Source organism: Mesocricetus auratus, unplaced genomic scaffold (assembly GCF_017639785.1).
Source record: "Mesocricetus auratus isolate SY011 unplaced genomic scaffold, BCM_Maur_2.0 Super-Scaffold_100011, whole genome shotgun sequence".
NCBI lineage: Eukaryota > Metazoa > Chordata > Mammalia > Rodentia > Cricetidae > Mesocricetus > Mesocricetus auratus.
The window spans coordinates 83791082-83814448 of NW_024429195.1; the positions used below are offsets into that span (position 1 = coordinate 83791082).

Genomic DNA, 23367 nt, shown 5'->3' on the forward strand with positions numbered 1-23367 from the left:
AGGAGAGACAGTCTCACGAGGACTTCCTGCCATCCTGGTTCTTACAATCTCTCCATCCCACACATTTTATCTTATAGATGCTTCTCTCCTTTCTGTGACCTAAATCCATGACACGAGCAGTGTGAGCAGAGGAGGGTTACTTGGTTTATAGTTGAGGAGTGACAGTGTGGCATGCCGAGGAGCAGGAAGCAGCCAACCTATGGCTCCATCGGTCAGGAAGAGAGTGAAAAGGATTGGGATCACCAATAAAACCTCAGGAGGTTCCCTTAGTGACCCACCTCCTCCAGTGAGGTTTCCTCTCCCAAAGGTTCCACAGCCCTCTCCAAACAGAGCGAAGCATAAGGTCCAAGTGTTCAGACACAACCAACACACAATCTCTTCCCTCCAAGTCGTTCCAATCACAATGAAGAAGTAGTGGATACGCCTTCTCTCGAAGGGTCGGGTGTGACTAGCTGCTCCCTACTGAATTGAGTGGTACACAGTGACTAAACAACAGGTCTCAGTGTCACACCCACTCTGGTCCCAGTCTCGGATCGGGTACATGTCAGTAACCTTGCATACGCCACCTCTACTCCGCACGATGCCAGATGAACAAACTGAAACTCAGGAATGCAGCCATCCTCACGCTGACCGAGATCCACACTCTCGAGACTCAGCACTCCTTCATGAACGGAACATTCCCCGTGCTCTCAGACCTGCCTCTAGTGCTTTCTATTATGGCCCTGTTTCCACTGAGTTGTGTTTGAAGAATGAATGGCTTCTTGTTCCCACACCCTCTTCCGTCAAGATTTTTCCTCTGTTCGTCTCACTCTGACTCTCTTGGAAAAGCTCTTGTGACTTCTGTTGTGAACAAGACTCATCTTTCCCTACACTTTCCAGAAAGTGGGAAAGAGTCAAGGGGATGGTGATACTAGTGGACAGCCTAATAACTCAGAATCTATCCACATCCAGAAAAGTAGAAATGTGACAATGAAATGATTCTGTTTAATGGAAATACAGAAGTCGTTAACGGAATTATCAAAGGTCATTCTGGAGGAGGAGGAATAGTTTAGTCTCACCCACATACCCCTATACACACGCAGGCACACATACACACACATACACTCACTCCCTGGCCTGTTCAGTGGTACCCTCTGCACACATGCACGCGCACACACACACACACACACACACACACACACGTGCGCGCGCACACACACATACACACACACACTCACTCCCTGGCCTGTTCAGTGGTACCCTCTGCACACATGCGTGCACACGCATGCACGCACACACCCTAGCCTGCTTAGTGGTGCCCTCTGACATTCCCCCAGGACCACCTGACTCAGCAGAAGCTCTTTCACCAGAAGCCTCAGGTGACCCCAGTCCCGTCCACTTTAGAGTGTACAGAGTGGTTTCTCTGGGGGCTTCTGAGGTTGCCTCTTCTGTGCCCTCTGCCTGTAGCTATCTTGACCAGCAAACTACTTTGTCCTCAAGACATCTACCACTCCTCTGAGAGCTCCTCCCAGCTCCCTGGTGGGGAGGAGCCTTCTCTGTCCATGCCCAAGTGCATCTGTCTCACACTGTGGCCACGGTCCACCTCCCTTCCGTGTCAAATGCATCCTGATTCTGCCCGCATCTGCCCACCTTGATCTGCCTAGGACCAATCTGCAGTCCTCGTCACTGCTGTGCTTCTTCCAGCCACGCTCCACCGTGGCCACTTTCCCACGGGGCACCGGACAAAGCCCAGCCCGACCAGGTTCCCCCAGGTGGGCCCTGCCTTCATTCCAGCTCACCTCTCTTGACCCCGCTCTCTGGCTGTCTGGAGCTGATTCCAAGTTTCAGAGTCACGCTCTCTCACTCTGGATTTTTCCATGGCTGCTCTTGCTGTCCAGCGCCTTCCTCCATGCTTTTTGCCTGCTGGGTAGTCATGTGCCCTTCAAGTCTCAGCTTGGACTTTATTTCCTCTCAGAAACCCTCCCTAGGCCACTTGGTTGGTGACTACAATTACATGATTGCTTTTAAGCTGGCCAATTCAAATCATGTGTCTATGTCATGTAATGCAGTGCTGGTGGCTTAAATAAGAATGACCCCCTTGGTGACTATATTTGAATGCCTGCGTATTAGGTAATAGCACTATTTGAAAGGATTAGAAGGATATGGAGGTGTGACCTTGTTGGAGGAAGTATGTCACTGAGAATGGGCTTTGAGGTCTCAAAAGCTCAGTCTAGGCCAAGTCTCTCTCCCCTCCGCTCCCCTCCCCTCCCCTCCTCTTTCCTTCCTTCTCCTCCCTTTCTCTCTCTCCTCTCCTTCCTTCCCCACCCTCCACTCCCCTCCCCTCTCTCTCCTCTCCTCTCTCTCCTCTTCTCTCTCTCTCTTCTCTTTCTCTCTCTCTCTCTCTCTCTCTCTCTCCATGTGGTTCAGAATATGGCCCTCAACTACCTCCCCAGCACCATGCCTGCTCCCATGATGGTAATGGACTAAACCTCTAACACTGTAAGCTAGCTCCCAATTAAATGCTTTCTTTTATAAGAGCTGTATGGGTCGTGGTGTCTCTTTACAGCAATAGAACACTCAGACAATGGTGTTCTGAAATATGTATCATGAAATGGACAGATTAGGCTAATTGGGATAATCATTGCCTCACACACTTGACTCTTCTTGTGTGTTCAGTGAGGGCACCTAAAATACACTCTCATGGCAATTTTCAGGAACGCAATGCATTATTTACCTTTGTCACCAGGCTGTCTAAAAGACATCTTGAATTTACTCTTCCTAAGTAAAACTTTGCATCTGTTGGCAAGTGAGTGTCTTTCCCAAATCCTAACCTAATTTATTCAGTGCTAGGAACAAAACACAGGGGCTCATACTTGATAGATGAAGAATCTACTTTGAGCCAAACCTCCAGCATTCCATGGGATCTTTGTAAGCAAACGACCAACTCATCTCTATCAGTGCCTACCCTGGGCCTCTAAGACTCATCTCCTACAGCTCCTCATGCTCAGCAGCGTGTGGCTTCAATAACCATAATCAGCCAATAAGAGAAACATAAGTGACAGCATGCACAAGGACATGCCCCATCAAGGATGGATTGTGGAACGTGGTTTAGATTCTCTCGACAGCTTTCATGAAACCCTGGCTGTAAAGTGGACAGCATGTGATGCCCTGTGGAATTTGATGCTGAGCAAACAGAACGTCTCAAAGTGAAAAGGTCAAAATGGAGAAATAACCCGCACTGTCTTAAACAAGAGACGTGCCACGGAGGAGTCAACAGCACAGGGAGGAGGAGGGGTTGTTCTGTCGTGTACTATCTGAGGACTGTGACAATACGGAGCTGGGTGGTGACTACAGAAAGTGAGGGAATGAGCTCCCAGGATCTTCCTTCCAGACTCTGGGGGTCCAAAGGCTCCTCAGGAATTCTGGGGGGGGTAGAGCAGAAAAGACAAAGGAGATGGTGGGAGAGGAAGCTGCCAGCTAGAAGAGACCACAAGGGGGGTCTGGAGCTTAGCTGATCGCAGGGCAGAGTGGGTACCTGGTGTTACAGTGGGCAGGTGCCTGGACTTGTCTCCTCTGACTTTGCCGACCAGACGTAGGGCAAGGATGGGGGACAAGAGACAGCCCACTGAGACAAGTCCACGGGTCCAGGACTGGAGGGGAGGAGAGGGGATGGAGCAAGAGGTTCAGTCTGTAACCCACTCTGTGTTCCCTTCTAGCACTGTCCTTGCTTCCGCCCTTTGCTGGGTTGTCGGGATCCTCATCCAATAGAATGGCCAGGCCTATTGTGTCGGGATCCTCATCCAATAGAATGGCCAGGCCTATTGTGTCGGGATCCTCATCCAATAGAATGGCCAGGCCTATTGTGTCGGGATCCTCATCCAATAGAATGGCCAGGCCTATTGTGTCGGGATCCTCATCCAATAGAATGACCAGGTCTATTGTGGCCCATGTCGCGTTCCCAAGCAATACTTTTGTGTGATGAGAGTACTTGGTGTTTAGTCGCTTCATCTTCTCCTCCTTAAACTTAAACAAGCAAACAGCTAAACAAAGAAAGGCTTTTCCAGGAAATAAGAGAGTTGGGGGCAGGGGTGGGAGGAGGCAGGCCGTATGCACCATGTCTCTCCTGCCCATGCAGTTCCAGATTTATCCCACTCTGAGCAAGCACGGGATGGCAACTCCTACCTGCAGCCACAACAGATCAACACAGCCTGTGGGAAGGAGGCTTGGATTTTTCTTTTTCTTCTGCTTTATCTCCTCCCTCCCTCCCCCTCCCCCTCCCTCCCTCCCTCCCTCCCTCTCTCTCTCTGCTCTAAGTGTTGCTTATGGGCTGCAAATCACAACGGACTCTCTTCTCCTTTCCCTGCATCATCAGCTGGCCCCCGAATATGAAAGCACAGCACAATTTCGTTGGGTGTATCCAAAAACTCAGGGCCGGTTCAGCCCCACGAGGGCTGTTCAGCTTTTAATTTCAGGAGTGAGACTCAGCTGCAAACAGTAAACCACTTTTGTGGAGCTGTGAAGGCTGAGCTTCGCTGTTTGATAAATGAGCAGACAGGCAGGCAGCCCCTCTTTCTTTATTTGTGTGGACTCAATGAAGCCTGCCTAAAGAGCACCACACGCTGTTCCAGCTACTGATCTAACATTCCAGAACATCCCGGCCTTCCAAGTCCTTTAATTACTCAAGAATCCCACCCTTCTCTTTCAGCTAGGGCAGACAGAGCTGGGGAGCTCGAGGGAAGGGGTGGGGTGGGGCCTTCCAGAAGAGCTATGCTCTCTGGAGCTGCTGGGTGATTTTAGGTGGCCGTGAGAGGCTCATGTACACACTCCAGCCTTGAGGAGACCCAGCATGCAGGGCACAACTGCATGACTTTGCGGGTGTAGTTGTTGTAGAACACAAGTTGTAAGTATGCATTCCTGAAATGATGTGGCCACACGGTGGCCCTGTGGTAAGATGGAGAAAGAGAAGAGTCAATGGAGGAAGAAAGTCCAATGGGCATCACTGAGCCCCGTGCACTATCTGAGGCGTGTTCCTCTGGGTATTAAAAATGACCCTAAAACACTTCCCAGCTGAGACCCAGGTGGTGACCTAACTGCTTGGATTCACAGCCTCTTTCCAGTGGAAGAAACATGAACAGGGTCCCACTGACCTTCTTTGACCTTTACTCTCGCTAACACTTGGCACCAGGGAGCCAGCAAGGTGTCCATCAACTGGGCATGAATCCTCAGATCTGTCCTCTTATGCTGTGCCTGGTGAGATCCCTCCAGAGCCACGCCACAAATCCCCTCAGCCCCTCCTCTACAGACAGGCTTCACTCTGGTCCTCATCCTACAGCCTCCATGACCTTGGTCTCCAACTTAGCCCCTGGACTTACTGTTTCTACAGATTCAACCCACCCTCAGGAGGCAAAAGTTTGCCACCAACAAATGTTCTAAAGGAAATTCCAGGTGACAGAGGCAGTATGACTTCCCACACACGAGAGAAGGCAGGATCGTGGGTGCGTAATGTGTCAAGGATGCTGAAAGCTGCCTTGAAGGAGAACTGTGGGTCCCGGTTCAGGTGCCATTTGGGTGGGGGAAGAGGAAGGCTGGTCAAACAGAAATTGAAATTTAATACCACAATACACTGTGTTTCATAGGTATCCATTGTGGAAATCTTTAAACCGGAGAAAGAGAAGATTCAGGACAGAGGTTGGTTAAGAAACTGATTCCTGCCAATCACTCTATTTTTTGGACAATAAACCTAGCCCCCTTTCAGAGGAGGAAAAATTAAAGCCTAGTGGTGGCTGTGAATAAAGACTTTGAAATACCTGACCTCTGTGACTCCTTCTCCAAGTGTTTGTTAGAGGAATGCACATGGGGCATAATGACCCAGTCTATATGCACACACGTACATATAAAGTATTATATACACACACGCATACATATAAAGTATTATATACACATATTTCCTGGATGCCATCCATTTACACAGCTTTGAAGTTCTACTTCTGTGGAAAATTCTCCAAGAGAAAGTTTCTACAACAAGACAGAAGTAGACTTTCAAATCTCGAGTGTGAATGGGTGAAGGAGTCTGAGAAGAACCCCAGGGGAGGGAGCGTAACAGCCAACCATGGGGCAGGTAAGGTGGATGAGAATTGCAAGAGGTCCAAACATCCGTCTGTGAACCAGGGGTTGTCCTTAGGCTGACTGGATGATGTGTCTGTCACATGTGCGTGAGGATATGACAGACTTTGCAGACTGATTTAGTTAGAGTGGGGTGAGTTACATAAGATGCAGGTTAAGTCAAAATATGGAATAATTGCACAGACATAATAAGAAAGTGCGGGTGGTGACGGCAGTGAGAGTGATGTGGGGCATTTTTAGAACAATAGTTTTCAAAATTGCTCAGCAGAAGAGCATCCAGGAGGGCTAGAACGCTCATGCATTAGGGATGGTATATTAAAAGCACGAAGTATTAGAGCCATCAAGTGCTGCTATGATAAAATGAAATCATAACTGTAACCAACAGGCATTGAGTGCATCTGTTTGCTGGCTTCGAGCTAAGTGGATTCAGCCATCCCCTTCACAGTCCTCCTAGAGTTGTTCCCATGATTCCACTGTACAGACAAGGGAACTGGGCTCAGGGCTCTTACACTGGCTGGGCTCTTCCTTGCTGCTGGATAATTCTGGGGTTGAACTTCAGACCCAATTGTCTGGGAATTTTTGCATAGTACGACACTAAGAAAACCAAATTAAAATACACGTGTTAATGTGAAACCTCCTTTGGGTGATGGCAAGATATCATTACGAAGACTCCTTGGCATGCCTTCAGGACACTTTTGTCTCTTGTATCAGTGGACTTGTGACTGACACCTCCTCCCAGGTCAGGGCAGGAAGGAGGTGGGCAGAATGGAGGGTCTCCCAAGGGTCTTATTTCCATCTGTGTTCCACATGTATTCATACATGATGCTAACCACAGAGCCCCAAAACACATGGCTGTCCCTACCACTGAGCAAGGCTGACCAGCAAGAAGGAAGGAGCCAGACATCCAAGGAGCAGGCACCCCACAGTCCAACCTACCAGTGACCTCTAGTGCTCACTGGAAAAGTCGAGCATAAATAAAGTAAATCCATGCAAACATAGCCCTCTAAAGTCCGCCTTCCCTTTTCCTGGCTTCTTCACATCTTACTGTCATCAATGTATCACCCATCTCAGTTAGCTTGGAAGGGCAGCCCTGCCTGTCACCAAATGCACCAACCTGAGAAAATCACCCCATCCCTCTGAGTTTTAATTTCCTCATCTGGAAAATGATGTACTCACATCAACAGATCTCTAATCTCCCTCATAAATTAAACTCAGCATGTGGAGAAAATCGTTAGTATTAATGGACTATGTTCTCTTCTAGCTCTATGCTTATAGCAGAGTGCCATTGAGGAACCGGAGTCACCAGCGAGCCTTCCTGGCAGTGAAGTGAGCAATGCTAAATGCCTTCTACATGCACTCAAATTACACTGTCCAAACTATCTAATGGCTTTCCATATTTCTACCTTTCCCCAAGAGCCCCACACATTGTGGAATCTAAGTTGTGTCAGACTCATGCCTTGAGTGGCCATATGAAGCTACTTTTAACTGGCTAGCATCTGAGAGTTGACGGATGGGCCCCCATCATGATGACTCAGTTTCCTGTGTTCTGACTTGAAGGTGCTGTAAAAGCGACACATGTTTGGGAGACGCCAGGCTTTGCATTTGCATTTTGAACTGGGATCTTTTCCAGGTCAGTGACAATGTGGGATGACGATCTCTTGCGATGCTGAACAGTGGTGGGGAGTGGCAGCTACAGTTGACCATGTGATCATGAAGGCAAATAACTGGAATTCCATGGTGTTTGATGCTGCCATACGAGATGTTCAGCGGCTTCTTATAATGGACGCGTTGCTGGGGTGATTTTGCCTGACTGTATGATAAATAAATGTCTTAGCATGTTTAAGGTAAACGAGGCTAAACCTTGCTGTTCAGCAGGTTCAGTACCCTGAACACATCTCTAACTGATGACGGTTTCAGCTTTCAGTAGATTTATCTGCATATAACCCCTCTGTAAGTCAAAGAGCACTGTATCCTACGGTGCTCCAGGCCCTGGATCCATGTCATAGTGGAGACACAAGTATCTGAGATAGTCTTATAGATATAAAAATCATTAGTTCCTGTTCCCTCTCTTTCTAACCAATAACGTCGGGTAAAAGTGAAACTTGTTTTAATTGTTTCTGAACCACTGTCCAAACACAGTAGTTCAGCGATACACTAAATTGCCTATCTGCCTATGTAGGCTCACACACTGGGGAAGGCGATGATGACAATGACACAAAGGCAGGCGGGGATTTGGAGGTTGCTACAAGGAGCTCACCAGGGAGATTTTTTAAAGGTGGCTTGATTTGTTATAAATGTATACTGTGAGTAGTGGGCAAGCACTAAAGTTAATTTTTTTAAAAAGTATAAGTAGAACCATATAAATGTCCAATCAAAAGAAAAGAGGGCAAGCTGTCTGCTGCATGAGGAACTGAGTTCAAATCCATGTTAAAGCCCAACACAACCCAATATGGCTAAGTGCAATTGTAGACCCAGTGCGAGGCGGGGAGGGAGGAGACAGGTGGATCCCTGAAGCCTGCTGGGCAGCCAATCTGGCCAAACAGTGCACTCCAGGCTGTGAGACAGCCTGTCTCACAAGACAGAGAGCAGCAGAGGAAGGCATGGTCCCCACACACACCACATGTACACACATACGCATCCAAACGTGACCACAAAATATAGACACACTTACTTCCAAGGTGGTGACTCAGACTCACGTAGTAGGATTACCATAAGGTCAAGGCCAGCCTGGCCTATACAGTGAATCTGAGGCCAAACTGGGCTAAATTGACCATTTAAAATGGTTAATTAAAAGTAATTGATTAGGGTTGAGGGGGAAATGTCTTGGGGATTAAAATACTTGCTGTGTAAGCCTGTACTTGCAAGCGTGAGGAGCCACATAACATCTAGGTGTGTGGGGCTGCCGTGACAACCTGGTAGTTGAGAGTTCACTACTCTGCATGGTATGAGTTTGGCTCCCAGCTCACAACCACCTGTAACCCTGATCCATGGGATCAGCACCAACTCCTGGCCTCTTTAGGCACCCACATGCATGCACATTTTCACACACAAATTAAATAAATAAAAATTAAAACAGAGTATAATAAAATAAGGCACGGAATAACCAGGCATGATAGCATATACCTATAACCCTCATATTCAGAAGGACAATTGCAAGTTTGAGGCTACCCTGGGACATATAGCAAGACTTTGACTCTAAATAAGTAAATACACATATAAATAAATAAATAAATAAAACTGTAAGCAGTAGTAAGTAGTAAAATATATAAATAGAATAAAGAATAAGGACAACACATAGAAAACTAGATGTGGTAATATTGTTCCCATGGTGTCAATAATCACTGTGAGTGAACATTGCTGGGTCACCTGCACCAATTCAGAGAGAAGCTGCAGATGCTGGGCAGGCGACAGGAGCACACTTGTAGGTCAAGCCCTCAGGAAGCCAAGGCAGACAGCAAAAGCTACACAGAGAGCCCGGGCTGTGCAGAAAGATCCTATCAAGACACTGAGAAAGACAGGAGATAGAATGTCAGGGGAAGTAAGTAAAGAAACAAGATCCAAACATATGTTGCTCACAAAAGAAGTTTTAAATACAAAAATGCTTACAGAGGAAAACTAGATGGAGAAGGAATGCCAAGATAACACTAATCAAAAGAAGTATGAGAAGTCGCACTAACTTCAGATAACACGGACGTAAACAAGGATGGTGTCAAGGACGGAAGGGTGGTGACAGTAGCTCTCAGTGAGTTTGTTCATAACAGAGTGCCACACTCTTTTCAATGTTGTACCCGAAGGCCTCGCTAATGTAAGAAAGGCAAGAAAAGGAGGTAAAAGGTAAATCGGGAAGAATGAAAACATGATTTTCTACAAAGAAAATAAAAACATATTTAAGAAACAAATAAAAACCCCATGAACCTTTTTAAATTAAAAGAAATTATAGAAGTGTTGCAGGATATGAGTGTCCCATGTACATGATAGGAAGACATAGCCTGGTTACGATTCCAGTCTTCCCAACTTGCTGCATAGATTAATTATAATTCGAATCAAAATTCCAGAAGGTATTTTGTAGTTATTAACAAACTACTTCCAAAGTTTCATAGAGACATATGAGAACCAGAATAAGCAGTACATTATTAAAGAACAAGATGAATTTCGGACTGGCACTAACTGACCTCAAGGCTTACAATAAAGATACAGTGATCATGGCACCCTGGTATTGTCAAAAGAATAGACAAATAGGTTAATATAGAGAACAGAGGGCACAGAGGTAGACCTGCTGTGAAAGTGAATCTCCATCGTCACCTTGACTGGATTAGAATCCTCTGTGTGTCTGTGAGGGCGTTTTCAGGGAGGCTTAACTGAGGAGGAAGGACCCACCCTGGATGTGGCCAGCACATGGCATAGGCTGGGGTCCTGGACTGAATCAAAAGGAACAAGCAAAAGCGAGCCAGCATCCATGTCTCCCTGCTTCCTGACCGTCACCTTCCTGTCGCCATGAATTCCCTGCCGTGACAGACTCTATCCTCAAGTCCTGAGCCAAATATCACTTGTGCCGAGTATTTTGTTACTTAGCCATGCACAAGGATGCACACACACAGTCATGCGCACACCCAGGCAGTCGGGAGCGCGCACACAGACGTGTACACAAGAACAAGGCAAGGGAAGGACGTGAGAGCACAGGAAAGGATGTAAGCCACCGGCGAAAGCCAACACAAGGCCAGGCCGGCCAGAGGCTCCCGAATTCTCTACTTCCTGAGTAACTCCAGGGCCCAGGACACTGCAGCATCCCCACAAGCCAGCGTTTATGGAGTTTGGGCGGTACGGTGAGACATTCCAGGTCTCACTTGCGGCAAAGAAACCATTGCTTTCTTCTTGCCAACGGTGGTTTCTAGCCAGGCTGCCCCAGGGGCAGCTTCAGTGCTGACATCTGACTTACCACTTGCCAGCCCAAGGTGCGTGGATGTGGGGTGGGGGACTGGGGAGTGGGGGTAAAGGGGGTCATGACCAATATGGTTTCTTCCTTGAAAATGAAGAAATTTGGAGACTTGTCTGCTCTAAGTTCACAGATGAATCATGTTCGGATGTCTCTGCTCAAAGGGAGGCTGTACCCCAAGGTCTGTAGAGAACTGGTTCCCTACCTTTGAGGAGATAGCAGCTGCAGTGTGCAGGAGTTTTAGGATGGGCAACTGTGGGGGGGGGGGGATTACAATGCCATAGACTCGCCATAGACCCTCAGCAGGCGTCTTCTGTCCTAGGCAGCTGGAAGAACAGTCCCAGCTCCAGTGGTTTGGACTGCTGGCAAGGCAGCTGCCTAAGGCCTGGGCACTTATGTTCTTAATAATAAGGATAACTGCTCGCATTCAGTCTCATGACTGAACATGGAAGCCTCTTAAGTGTTTGTGTTGGAAGCCGCTGGAACTGTCCTTCTCAGGGAGGAAAACCATCTGAAGACATCTGTGTGGTCAAAGGTGTCAGCAGAAACCAAGAACCCAAGAAGAGGAGAAATTTAGCAGGAGCTGTCTCAACAAGGAAACGGGGAGGAAAATGGGCCTGAAGGGAGGCGAGGAGGAGGACAATCTAAGGGGGGGGGGAAGAGCAGGTCTGGGGCTAGTGGAGATGATCCAGGCCAGCAAACCTGCTGTTGAAGGCTCGATCCCCCTGTCGGAAAGTAAACCCGCCTACTAACCATGAGATCACATGGCTTTCTGTGGGCTGTCACATGAACAGCAAAAGCACAGCAGGGGGTGGGGGACAAGGGCTGTCCTGTAGACCCTTCTGTGATGGTGAGGTGCCCCCCCAATATGGTGGTCTCTAGCCAGGTGCTGCCATGGACTGTTTCCATGAGGCCAGTGCAACTGCTGGCGGCCTGAGCTCTTGCTTTTCTTTAAGTTTCGATGTGTTAGGTGCTGTATGCGGCTGAAGACAGCAGGCTGAACATCAGGGGAAGGGAGTGCCATAGACAGCAGGAGACCCACATCAGGGTGACTTTTAGACCACAAACTTCTCAGGGCTCAAGGCTTAAAATAGGAATGGAAGTGGGGTGCTAAGAGGGAAAGACTTGAGCCAAAGTCCTCTTGAGTAAGAGTTCAAGGAAACGCCAAAATGACCCCAGAGCTGCGGAAGTGCTTGTTTCTTTGTTTTTAAATAGAGTCTCTCCACGAGCAAGCCAATGAATGATGTTAGCTTTCTTTACTGCATACTTGAAGCTAATGGATGCTGTGTGCATCTGGACACAGGCATTTCCAAGATGGACTCCTAACATCAACATTTGTGATCACCAGGTAGAGGAGGCGAACACGTATCTGAGCAGCTGGACGACTCAGTTCTTTTCCACCCCCTCTGACTTCTCACCGGGCCCTTCTCATGAGGCGGATGAAGCTCAGGAAGGCTGAGTCATCATAGCTGCCCCACTATCCACACCTATCTGGCCTTCTCAATGTGGCCGCTTCAAGAGGATGCCAACACAAGTCACGTGTCACGGGGTCATGGAGTACTCTTCCTTCCCTCACTGCTGGGTTTGAGGCCCTCGGAGCAGCATGTTGGACCCCTTTCTAGGTCCTTCCGACCACTTTCATCTGACAGCCCCGGGACCACCCAGGTCATGGTCCAGGACTGTTTCCCAGTCCCTCCAAGGCAAGGAGGTAACGCAATTACCAAGCTAAGAGCTCTCCTGGCCCAGACTCATCACTCACGTTTGCCTCTCACAGAAGACTCGCCACTCTTTGTGCAACTTAAATACGAAGGGAGACGACAGAGGATGCCAACTTTTTTCCTTATAATGCTCCGAAATTGATTGGCATTTTCACAGTCAGATGTTACCAAATCCTGTGCACTGCTTTGTTCTGGAGTTTAATTTGGTATTGCTTTGTTATAACCGTGTGAGGATTTTGCAGTAAAATATTACAGCAAAGTCACCAAAGTGTTTATGTTAGTAACTTCATGAAACAAGAATTAGGATGTTTTAAAACTGTGCACTATGGGACAGAGAAATGACTCAGTGGCACCTGCCGCCAAGCCTGAAGGAGTGAGTTTGATTCCCAAGACTCACAGTGGAAGGAGAGAACTCGAATTTAACAAATTGACCTCTGACAGTCTCTCTCCTCCTTCTCCTCCTCCTCCCTCCCTCTCTTCTCTCTCTCTGTCTCTGTCTCTCTCTCTGTCTCTGTCTCTGTCTCTCTCTCTCTCTCTCACACACACACACACACACACACACACACACACCATTTAAAGTTGGTGGGGGAGGGGGAGGAGTGGACCAGGCTGGACCTGGGGAGGTTAGACTGACCTTCCCGAAGCTGGCAGCATTCACAGGCTGGGTGTCATTCTTCTCACAGAAATCCAGGTAGTGCATGTAGAGGGCGCTGCGGGGGATGCAGACGCCTTCGGCAATCTCGTAGTTTTCCTCCAGCCTGGAGAAAGAAATGCCCAGTGAGAAAAGCAACAACAGCAAAACCTGTCGGCTCCCTTTCCTTCTGTTCTGGGAAGGCCTCTTCCTCAATGATGAGAAGCTGGGGACAAAAAGGTAAAGAAAGGGTCACCTGTAGGGTCAGTAGGTCCTTTGCATTTGGTCCTGGTTACTGTTCAGCCCAAATTGCCAGCCCTATGTGCTGACATTGGCTTGGGCACACTGACTCAGTAGGTCCCCTCGATAGACCTTTAAAGCTATGCTGGATCTTGTAGGTGCCCTGCTCAGCCAGGCTTCAAATCATGCATTCACTTTGAAGCCATCACTAACAGGAAGATGTTACAGGCTATGTGTCAACACCCTGGAGCTTCTTGGCTCGACAAGAGTGGCAGAGAGGAAATATCTAAACAATCACATGGGCAAGCAAAGGTGGAAAAGCTGGACAGTCACTGGTCACTGTCCAGAGGGCGATTTCATGATCCTAGTAGAGTGGATAGTGACTGGACTGTCCACAGGGGACCTCATGATCCTAGTAGAGTGGACAGTCACTGGTCACTGTCCAGAGGGGACCTCATGATCCTAGTAGAGTGTACAGTCACTGGTCACTGTCCAGAGGGCGACTTCATGATCCTAGTAGAGTGGACAGTCACTGGTCACTGTCCAGAGGGCGACTTCATGATCCTAGTAGAGTGGACAGTCACTGGGCTGTCCAGAGGGGACCTCATGATCCTAGTAGAGTGGACAGTCACTGGTCACTGTCCAGAGGGGACCTCATGATCCTAGTAGAGTGTACAGTCACTGGTCACTGTCCAGAGGGCGACTTCATGATCCTAGTAGAGTGGACAGTCACTGGTCACTGTCCAGAGGGCGACTTCATGATCCTAGTAGAGTGGACAGTCACTGGACTGTCCAGAGGGGACCTCATGATCCTAGTAGAGTGGACAGTCACTGGACTGTCCAGAGGGGACCTCATGATCCTAGTAGAGTGGACAGTCACTGGACTGTCCAGAGGAGACCTCATGATCCTAGAAGAGTGGACAGTCACTGGTCACTGTCCAGAGGAGACCTCATGATCCTAGTAGAGTGGACAGTCATTGATCATTGCCCAGAGGAGACTTCATGATCCTAGTAGAGTTGCCCTCTGAGTATGCTGGGTCTCATTCTCTGTGCGGTGTGCAGGCTGGTAGTACTATATCCCATACCTTCCTGAATGCAGGTTAGGGGTTCTGTGGAAGACAATGTCCACTCTCCAACTGGGTTAAAGTCCCAACCTCTTTGTGTACTGATGTGGGACCCTAGCAGGTTATCTAACCTCAGGTCTCAGTTTTGCAACAGAAGGGATGACTGGAAAAAGCTTCTGTTTTGGGTGGCAAGCATTATAAGTACAGGGCCCATGTCCTGTAAATGACATTAGAATTCCTTAATTTTCTTTTCCATAAGACACTTTGGGTACGGATGTGTCCCAACTCTGTGATAGTCACTGAGGATACAGAATAAATCTAAGTTTTGAAGGTTTTTAAAAATTAAACACCAGAATTTAGGCATCCAATGAGTTCTGCCTCCAATGACATCGACCTGTCAGAGGGTCAACACCTCTTCCAGCATCGCTGCTGTGACACACGACAGCTTGGAGGGTTCTCTTTGGATCTTCCCCTGAGCCTGGAACACATACAGTGGAATAAACTCACTAACAGAAAACAATCCTCCTGCGATCATTGAATTTCTAGGGAAACCACTCAATAAACAAAAAATAAACCTGGAATCAGGTTTAGGGGACAAAGTGATGAATTCCTGTTTTCCCAAACTTTTTGTTGTTGCTATTAAATAAAACATGATTTGGGTTGGAGAGATGGCTCAGCTGTTAAAGGCTAGGTTCACAACCAAAAATGAGACATGATTACTAGGCAGTGGAATACATGCCCTCAAGGAGCTCTAAACTCTCTCTGGGGGCACTTACCAGAGATGTGGTCTAGCACTGTCATAACTCAAGCAGAATGAAGGCCTCCCAAGGTGCCCACTTGCAGGGGTGGCACTCACTGAGCTCATTCCAGCATAACTCCATGGATGAATCTGACCCCAGGGACTCAGGCAAAAGGCGGAGCTGAGTCTGAAGGGCCCTGGCCATTCAGTCCATTGCCCTCTCTTGGGATTGCACATATGGAGTAGCTCTGCTGATTCTCAGGTTCCAGTAAATACCTCATGCAGTCCTTTCCAGGTGGCCAGATACCCTGAGGCTGGGGGAGTATCCAGTCATCTCAGAAACAGAGATGAGCATGGCCCCTGAACAGGGACAGTATGCACACTCATGGAATGTTCACATTAAAAACAAATAAATTAATTAAGGAAACAACAGCGAACAAAATGAAACCTTTCTACACCAATACATGTGTCTTCTGTGTCAGGAAGGGAACTCTACCTGTTATTCACCTCAGGAAGCTGGCTTCAAGTCCAGTATAGGTTTCTTGGGCCTGCTCTGAACTTTGGATCTGGGATGAATGAAAATCAGTCTCCAAGTTCAGCAAAGATCCCTAACTGCTACTCACAGCATTGTTTCTTTGTAGCTTTAGAGGCCCAGCTGAGGCTCAAATTTTATATGGACCACATAAGTAAGGCAGCTGTCACCAGTGGAGGTCTCAAGGACATGCTTTTTATAGCTGAGAAGCAATGGCCCAGCTTTTAAACCCAGAACTTTGCACAAGAATCTGGATTCATGACTTCTGAAAAAAAATTGAGGTCTGGCAACCCTGGACCAATATTCATTCCCTCATGACAACAATTGGCCAGGGTGACATGTGCCCTGGGGTTGGCCAGAGTCCTCCCTCCTCCTTGTCCTTCTGCCAAGTCTGTTTTCTGTCCCTTTCCTGGCTCCTGTAGGAACTTGTGTTGGCATGAAACATAACCTACGTCCTAGTTCACTTTGGAGTCTATTTGGGGAGAATGAGACACAAGAAATAGACGATGTACACACTGTAAACCCCTGACCACAGGTGCTACTGAAGAGGGAAACACTGGTGTACAGAGGGACATGGATAATTGTGGATTCACAGAGTACTTGGGATTGAAATTTTGTAACAGCAAACAACAGCTCATTTCACAGAGCTCTTTCTAGGTGCCAGGCACTGGGTAGCCAGGGTTTTTCTTTTTAATTCTCATGACAATCACATAAAAGCCAGGCATGCTGACACACGCCTGTAATTCTAGCACTCAGAAGGATGGGATGGGAAGATAAGGGTTTGAGGTGAGTTTGTGCTGCATAGTGTGTCCAGGCATGGCCTGAGCTACATAGTGACAACCCGAGTTAGCAAAAAACCCAAATGAAGAAAACAAAACAGAAAAACCACCCGAGGTAGGCATTACACTGATCTTTCAGGTCCAGAAACTAAGGCTCAGAAAGTAGAATTCATTTGCTAATGTGACCAGTAATTAAGAGAATTTTTCTCACTAGAAACCTATTCTGCCAAACAGTTGGCAGAGACTCCAGGCAGGCAGAACAACAGAGAGCAATAGATGTCATGTGACTTGAATGATGGGAACATCTGTTTGTGTGGGAAGAGGGGCTTGTGAAGGTCAATCTAAAAGGAAAGGATGGTGGGGATTGCAGAGTCTTTAAATGACATGCAAAGGAATGTAGCTGGACACCCTTGCTTAGGTGCTACCGTAAAACGCCCTTTCCACAAGGTGGTAGAAGAGCATTCGAATGACTGAGGAGGTAGAGGGATGGTTCATCAGTCAAGAGCACACACTGCTCTTTCTCTCTGAGGACCAGGTTCAGTTCTCAGCAACCATGGAAGGCATCCCACAGCCTCCTAATACTCCACCCCAGGGACCCAACATCAGCTTCTGACCCCTACAAGCATGGATATCCATGTGGATTTGCGCGCACGCGTGTGTGCACGCGCGCGCACACACACACACACATTATTAAAAAGAGGATTGAAAAATAAAGACTCATTGATTGACAAGATGACTCAGTTTGTGAGATGCTTGCTGTAGCATGAGAACCATTGCTGGAAACCAGAGCTCACATCTCCAGAGGCCATGACTTAAGAGTGAACATGGAAGTATGTGCTTGTAACCCCAGAGCTGGAGATGCAAAGACAGGGGCATCTCTGGGGCTGGTCAGCTAGCACACCAAATCAGTGAGAGACGATACCTCAAAACCACAATGTGAAGAATGAGTGAAGAAAATTGGCTGGACACTCACTGTCAACCACCAGCCTCCACATATGCACACTGCACACATACATCAACAGGCACACACACACACACACACACACACACACAAAACTCAGAGGCAAGAAGACCTGGTTACTTCTAGAATGCTCTATAAATCACAATAATAATTTGATTTTAATAATAATGTTTCTGCTGACAAAGGTTAAGAATACTAATATAAATCTTAATATGTTCTGTTAGCTGATAACAAAGTATAAAAGAACACAAAAAAACAAAAAAGTAGACCTCACAAGTTTCATCTTAGACTTGTGAGTATTCCATTAAACTATTTTGATGGGGGATCTCCTTCTTATGCTGTGAATATATGTTTCCCTTATTGGTTGATGAATAAAGATGTTTCAGCCAATGGACAGGCAGGAAGAATAGGTGGGGCTACCAGACTAGGAGAATTCCGGGAAGAGGAACACAGAGAGTGAGTCTCGAGGGAGACACCATGTAGCTACCGGGAAGATAGGACACCTGGGAAGCCAGTAAGCCAAGACCATGTGGAGATTCACAGATAATAGAAATGGGCTAATACTTAAGAGAGAGCTAGCCAATAAGAAAGAAGCCTGACCCATTGGCCAAAAAGTTTATAATTAATATGAGCCTCTGTGTGTTTATTTGGGACTAAAGTGATACGGGACCAGGAGGGACTCTGTCCACACTATTTCCCTAAATTGACAAAGGTTTCACTTCAATACTTCAGGCCATTGTGTGTGGAACATTTTTCAGTCTAATACACAGACATGAGGAGTCAGGCAGCCGGGACTTGGTGGAGAGAGTGTTAACATTGTCCTAAGTTTATTTTGGGCCAAAAAATCCATGAATTCAGTGAAACGGGGTCAGTCCTCACATTGTCAAAAATGCCGCAAGATGGGCAAAGCTTAAGGAAGTAACGTTTTCAGTATGTTGTAAAAAACCTGGCTTCCCAAGCTGAGAACAGTTCCAGTGCTCAAAAACTGAGGCAGGAGGATTGCCATGAATCTGAAACCATCTGGACTATAAAGTAATATTCTGTGTGCCACCCCCCCCAAAAAGGCATCAAATCCCAGGTGGGTTCCCAGTTTGCTTCTTTCTCCATTGCACATTACTGAAGCCACAGTGCCTGTGTTTCTGTTTGCTATTCTGTGGTCTGGTAAATCCGAACAAGAGATCAGGGCTGGAATCCAGCATGATAACACAGCCCATGAGATGAACCCTTAGCAACAACAAAGTGTTTGAATCTGATGGACAAAAGTCACAGTGCATGCTGGCTGAGCTAATTAAGCAGTTACCTGTGGAAGGACAGGGCCTGCTCACCCATTGCATTTCTGTTTTTATCCCTGTGACGGGAGCTGCTGCGCCTCAGAGTGTTCAGGTGGCTTATGACTATGAAGCATTTTAATAAGCTCTGTGAGTGATGGGCGTAATTGGCATGGAAGGGCACCTTTGATGCTTGGTGGATTCTACAGGAACAGCATTGTAACGCCGTCCCTCAGACCACCTCGCAAAATCCAGAGGCTTGGCGTGTGGACTGAAGTTACTAATTGGAACATCCGCTCCTCTGATAGAGGTGCGCGCGAGAGAGCGGTTAATTACTTCTCTTCATATCTGATGATGAAATTTCCCTTCCTCCCCTCCTTTAGAGGACATCATTAGCCTGACATGGTGAGTGAACAATGCTCCATTATACCTGGATGTCTTTAACACACACACACACACACACAGATTCTGGACTTGCTCTATTTTCTTAGCTTCTATCTAACAACTTCATTGTATTTGAATTGAGCCGTGCTATTATGGGCAGATAGATAATGAACTCGGTCACCAGCCAGTGAGTCATTGTCTGAGACACACATTTTTAAAGAAGACTTCCTTGGAAGGCTTCAGTCCCTGACCTCCTGGGACACAGGGAGGCAGCTTTGTATCAGCGTTCTTCAAGGAAGAGTGAATGTTGTGATGCCTGGAACCTCTTCCCTTCTGAACTGTGTTTTACCTATGGCTTTTTATACACACACACGGCTGTCATTTCGGTGTCCACCCCTAAAGTTATTGCAGACTTGTCTAGAGACACTAGAACAGGTCTCCCGTTACCAAGGCAGAAACACATTCATAAAGTATAATAGCAGAGCTGGCCACAGAGATCAGAGACTGTATTGTTTCACTGTATGTCTCTGCCATCCTGGAACTGTGTAGACCAGGCTGGCCTCAGCTCACAGAGATCCACCTGCCTCTGCCTCCTGAGTGCTGGGGTCAAGGTCGTGTGTCACTGTGCCTAGCTTGTTTTGTTTTGAGATCTGAGAGTGCAATCAGTAAGAATTTGCTGAGCAATCAAAGCAGCACACTGCTCTACACCTTCCGGGGTTCCATAGGGTCTCATCACAGAAGCCAGGGCCCCTCCCTGCGCATGCAAGGCCCCCACTATCTGACCCCTGACTGATTCTCCAGTCTTCTTTTGCCCCACTCCCCACGCGTACCCTGTCTTCAGCTATTGTGCTATTCCCTGTACCTTAACTACATCTTGCCCTACTGCACCTGTATGTGCTGGTAGCAGTAAACCACATACGCAACAGTAATGCCCTAAGATCAGAACGGAGTTGAGGATTCTGTTATCTGTGGCATCGCAGCCATCCCCATAGCAGAGTAGAGGCATTCCTCCTGTATGTGACATACCAACTGTGCAGTAGTGTGCATTGTGTGTGTGCCTGTGTATGCATGTGTGCATGTGTGTGCCTGTGTGTGTCTGTGTGTGCATGTGTGTGTGCCTGTGTGTGTCTGTGTGTGCATGTGTGTGTGCCTGTGTGTGTGCCTGTGTGTGCCTGTGTGTGTGTCTGTGTGTGTATGTGTGTGTGCCTGTGTGTGTGCCTGTGTGTGCATGTGTGTGATATGTGTGCATGTGTGTGTGTCTGTGTATGCATGTGTGCATGTGTGTACCTGTGTGTATTCGAGAGCCTGTGTGCATATTTGTGTGTGTGTGTGTGAGTCAGAGGATAACTCGTGGGAATCAGTTCTCACCTGCCAACGTGTGGGTCTACAGACTGAAGGCTAGGTGACAGGTACCTTTACCACTGAGCCATCTCACCAACCATAGACATAATTCTTGGTAGCAAATGACTGCTCCTGGTGTGTTTATCATGTGATACTTTAAATCATGGTTTTCAGAGTGAGTGTACCCCTTGAACTTACACATTCATACCAGTAGCAACCTTGTCATTGGGCTGTGTCATTTTCTCCTATATCAGATTTATTTCCCTCTCATTTTACTCATGGCCGGAAGAGCAATTAGCTCTATAATATATGCCACAAGACTTCCATGACGCTCACTTGACAACACAGTGACCTAAGACCATACCACAGAATGCGTGTCCGTTGCTAATGCATGGCTATAGTGGTCTTCCCAGCCTGCAATTTTATGGGAGCTAAGTGACTTTCATGATGACATTATCTTGTGGGGGATGGGGGAAGCACTGCCCAGTATGTCCTGAATCTGTAGATCTGGCCAGTCCAGAGCAGAGGACTGAATGACACTCTCTGCCGTCACCATGACTGGTAGGAGCAGAGCACAGAAGACTGACTCTTCCCCCGTTTGCTCACAACTTCCCGAGGCTGGGGCTCAGAAATGCAGTTGCAGAGCTGTGCCCAGCTTCTGAGTATCCACACCTATTACTGATGGTTTTACTGAGGCCCAAATCAGTGCTTTGTCTAAAGGTATGGTGTCACAAGCTAGCAATGCTTCCGTCTGGGAGGAGGCTGGGGACCAGTGGCCCCAAAGCTAAGGGGATTCAGACAATTCCCTGTCCTGTGTCCTCCATTTTCTTCTCCATTCATTCCCCATCTCTACCTCTCCCCACCTTGCTGAGGCAAGTGAGGCCCCAAAGAACACCATTGCGGGGCTCCTTTCACCCCTGGGGAGGGTTCTCCATATGAAGCAGACTCAAAATGAGCAGAAGACCAGATCTCAGGTCTCAGAACCTTGGAACCATGGTCTGGTCTAAGATAGTGTAATGTTTAGTTTTAAAAGGTCGACTTGCGGCAGCCTAGACTCACCTGGGGAAAGAACTGGAGAAGGAATGTTCAAGTCGGCCTGCGGGGATGTCTGTAGGTGGCTGTGACCCATTGTAGGTTAGCTGACATCCACCGTGAGTGGCCCCACTCCCTAGGCTGGGCCCTGAACTGTACCATTAAAAAAGCCAGCTGAGGAAGATCAAGCAGAAAGCACTAGAGCACTCGTTTCTGTCTCTTCTTGACTGCAGGTGTGGCTGCTGCTGCTGGAGCCCCTGGCTTGACTTCTTCACATGATGGACCAGAATTGTAAGCAGGCTGAGCCCTTTCCTCCCCTGTGCTGGTTTTGGACAGGATGTTTCCTTAAATTTAAAAGGGGAAGGGGAGGGAGGCGGAGGGGGAGAGGGAGATGGCCATGGAGAGACAGACTAAAATGGTGTGCATGCTCGTGCACACCTGTGAAACCAGAAGAGGGCACTGGATCCTCTGGAACTGGAGTTCCAGGTGACTGAGAGCCACTCGAGGTGGGTGCTGGGGCCTGAACACAGGCCCTCTGCATACACGGTGTGCTATCTTGACCATTGAGCTGTCTCTCCAAACAGGATATTTTATCACAGCAACAGAAACAAAATTAGGACAAATAGTAGTCTATTTCTAGAGCAGTCCCAGGACTGGTTGACTGCTGGTGATTTATGGGAACATTTTAAAGGGAAACACTAAACTTATTATCAATATCACATTACTATCACATATCAGCAACCCATCAAAACAAGGAAAATGTTCCCACCTCTCAACTATCCTTGCCAAGACAGCAACACCTCACTGCTTCATCTCCAGTCTCCTAAGTTTGGGGGAACCTCACTTCTCATGCTAGGTGCTGAGAAGAAAACTGCCCCGCCCTGAAGGAGCACGGGGCTCAGGAAGGGCGCAGGAGTGGGTATGGGAGGTGGCGGGCCACAGAGGAGCTGTGCATTGGCAGCCCGTCAGCCTCCATGGCCCAACAGGCCGCTTTCCATTTGAAAATCTTCAGTGTGAATAGCAGTGATTGTGTGGCTGGGATTCCAGCGGCGCCCAGCATCCCCAGTGAGGTGGGATTTACTCACCCCCATGACCAAGGATGTTGGAAAGGGTTTGGCAGGAGCCCTTTGACAATATTTGCCTGTTTTCTGCTGGAAGCTGCCTCCAAATCATGTGACCCCAATTCTTTTTGGCTGCTTGGCAGTTATTTGTTCTAGGAGGAGGCCTGGTGTCTCCAGGGTGGTGGGGAGGGCCCCTGGGAGGGGGAGGGGCCAGAGGAGAAGCAAATCATTCCCAATCCAGTTCTAGTAGCAAGCCAAATTGTCCCAGGGAGGCTGGGTGCTGTCCTTCCCAACAGCCCTCCGGGTGCACCCTGGCACAGGCCACAGAGGACAACAAGAAAGACCTGAGCGCCTCAGGCATAAGATTCCTGTAGAGAGTCCCTCCTAGGTTTGAGTGTTTGGTATTTCGGCTGCAGGGAAAGACAGAATTGGAAACTGTCTGATGGGTGGTGCTGTAAGCCAGTCACCATTCAATGTGTACCAGCTCTTCTCCACGCCCGCACAGAGGAAACCCTCCCCAGGGCTGCCAGAGGTCCCATGTGGAACCTGCTTTTACAATCCAGAGGGGAGATTTGGGCAGAC

At 47.9% G+C, this 23367-nt stretch overlaps 1 protein-coding gene across 3 annotated transcripts in view; it reads right to left on the reverse strand.

Annotated features, from left to right (window-relative positions):
- The window catches only part of Rfx4 (regulatory factor X4), a 147443-nt gene that overhangs the window by 74435 nt on the left and 49641 nt on the right, over positions 1–23367 (reverse strand). For all 3 annotated transcript variants that reach the window (XM_005083789.4, XM_040755194.1, XM_040755193.1), the window contains exon 4: positions 13388–13511. In XM_005083789.4, coding sequence (XP_005083846.1) covers positions 13388–13511 — 124 coding nt within the window. The remainder of the gene's footprint in view (positions 1–13387; positions 13512–23367) is intronic.